Here is a 1,652-nt window from a genome sequence, read left to right as displayed (position 1 = left end):
CTTTCCCTATGGGCTCCTGCCAGCTTCTCCCTGAAGCTCTGGGTCCTGGCAGGAAAGGACACTGTATGTCCGGGAGGTCCTTTTGCAGTGAAACTTGTACCAGTAGTAGCCTTATTCCTACTGGGAAGTGTAGAGATGCTGGTCACTGCTGCTTCCACGTGATGTCAGCCATGCTGCTGTTAACAAATGTGGCTTTTGTCTGAAGAACTGCATCAAACCACAGTGACTCCTTCACTGAAACGTCCATTCTGTCTCTGTTTCAGAATAAAACCAGTCCTGTACAACTCGAGCAAAAGCCACGCTCGTGTGAGCGAGGAGCAGTCCTATGATGGGCCCAGCACCAGCAGTGCCCATTCGGTCCCATCGTCAGGTGGCACCTACTCCTCCTATGACCCCAGGAAACCACCAGTGAAGAGTAAGTACAAACCACAGAACATGCTAGAGCTCCTCCTTCACACACACACGCATCTGCTGCTACTGCTCTAAGAGACATCCCAGCTGCGCAGGAGAGCTCTTGTAGGTGGCCCCTCTCCTCTGCCTAAGGAGAAGGTGATAAAGTCTGTTCAAACTTCTTGCTCAAGGAAAAAAAATCACAGGGAAATGTGTGAGGGTTTGGTTTGGTTTGTTTGATTTGGTGTTTTTTTTTTTTTTTTCCTTCTCTGCTGCAGAAATTGCACCCATGATGGCAAAGACTATCAAAGCTTTCAAAAACAGGTTCTCTCGGAGATAAGTTTGCAGTGCAGATCTGGGACTTTCCTGCTCGTGGGGGAGTGGCACTGGAGGGGAGAAGGTACCCAAACAGCCCTTTTCTTTGAACTCTTTGGAGGCCGCAGCTGCTGGGAAAAGCTTCGATCTGCACAAGACGACAGCACAGTATTTTATCTTTTATTCTGGTCCCTTTCTCAGTGTCAAGACCCGCCTCTTTTCCCCTGCCCTTAACATCCTGTTTCTGGCTTTGTCATCCGTCAAAAGAAGGGTGTACAGAATCTCCCGACATGCGAAAATGTGAAGTCTTGGCACCTGCTGAGAGTGGAAGATCCAGAGACTATTTACTATTTAACCTCTTAATAAATTATAAAACGGTTTTAATTAATATTTTGCCCCTCTCTCCCGCTGGAATTATTTATGTTGCTCCCAGTAATCTGCCCCTTCCCAACCCAGTACAAGGGCTGCCTCTGACTCGAGCTGGCAGGAATCCATCTGTCTCAGTGGACTCTAGTGCCACCAGAGTCTTTCCTTGTGATCTGGTACCTGCTGGGCCCAAAGTCCCCCTGGGGCTCCCTGGGACAGGTTGAATCAGTGGCCCAGCTTCTCACTGATCCTTTGCCAAGCGCGTCAAGTCCTGAGGCTTTGCTCTCTGCTCATGTACGTTAATAAAATTTTAGCTCTTGACTTTCTCTCTGCTGTTACTGTAGACCTTGTGCAGATGCTATGTTGTTGTGCAGGGATGCCAAGAGCCATTGGGGACTTGTCCTCTGCTGCTGTTGTCTTCTGCTGGGAATAAAACTGAGGGGTTTGGGGAGAAATTTTAGTGTGCACCAAGTCAGATTTTAACTTTTTTTGAGAGAGAGAGGGAGTACTTTGCCTCTGGAATTGAGAACAGTTTTTAAATATCAGTGAAGGCATCAGTTTGCCTCTTTCAGTGGAATGGA

The 1,652-nt window shown here is 47.9% G+C and overlaps 1 protein-coding gene across 1 annotated transcript in view; it reads left to right on the top strand.

Moving 5' to 3' along the window:
- Nucleotides 1-922, top strand: part of TCEB3 (transcription elongation factor B (SIII), polypeptide 3 (110kDa, elongin A)) — a gene marked incomplete at its 5' end in the record, with an annotated part of 7,529 nt that extends 6,607 nt beyond the window's left edge. Inside the window, 2 exons of the mRNA XM_010138028.1 lie at nucleotides 264-415; nucleotides 669-922. Of these exons, the coding sequence (XP_010136330.1) occupies nucleotides 264-415; nucleotides 669-730 (214 nt within the window). The remainder of the gene's footprint in view (nucleotides 1-263; nucleotides 416-668) is intronic.
- Nucleotides 923-1,652: the final 730 nt, after the last annotated feature.

Source organism: Buceros rhinoceros, unplaced genomic scaffold, assembly GCF_000710305.1.
Source record: "Buceros rhinoceros silvestris isolate BGI_N320 unplaced genomic scaffold, ASM71030v1 scaffold13926, whole genome shotgun sequence".
NCBI classification, from domain to species: domain Eukaryota; kingdom Metazoa; phylum Chordata; class Aves; order Bucerotiformes; family Bucerotidae; genus Buceros; species Buceros rhinoceros.
Note: the sequence above shows the minus strand (reverse complement) of the source record. Positions and strands in the feature narration are given on the sequence as shown.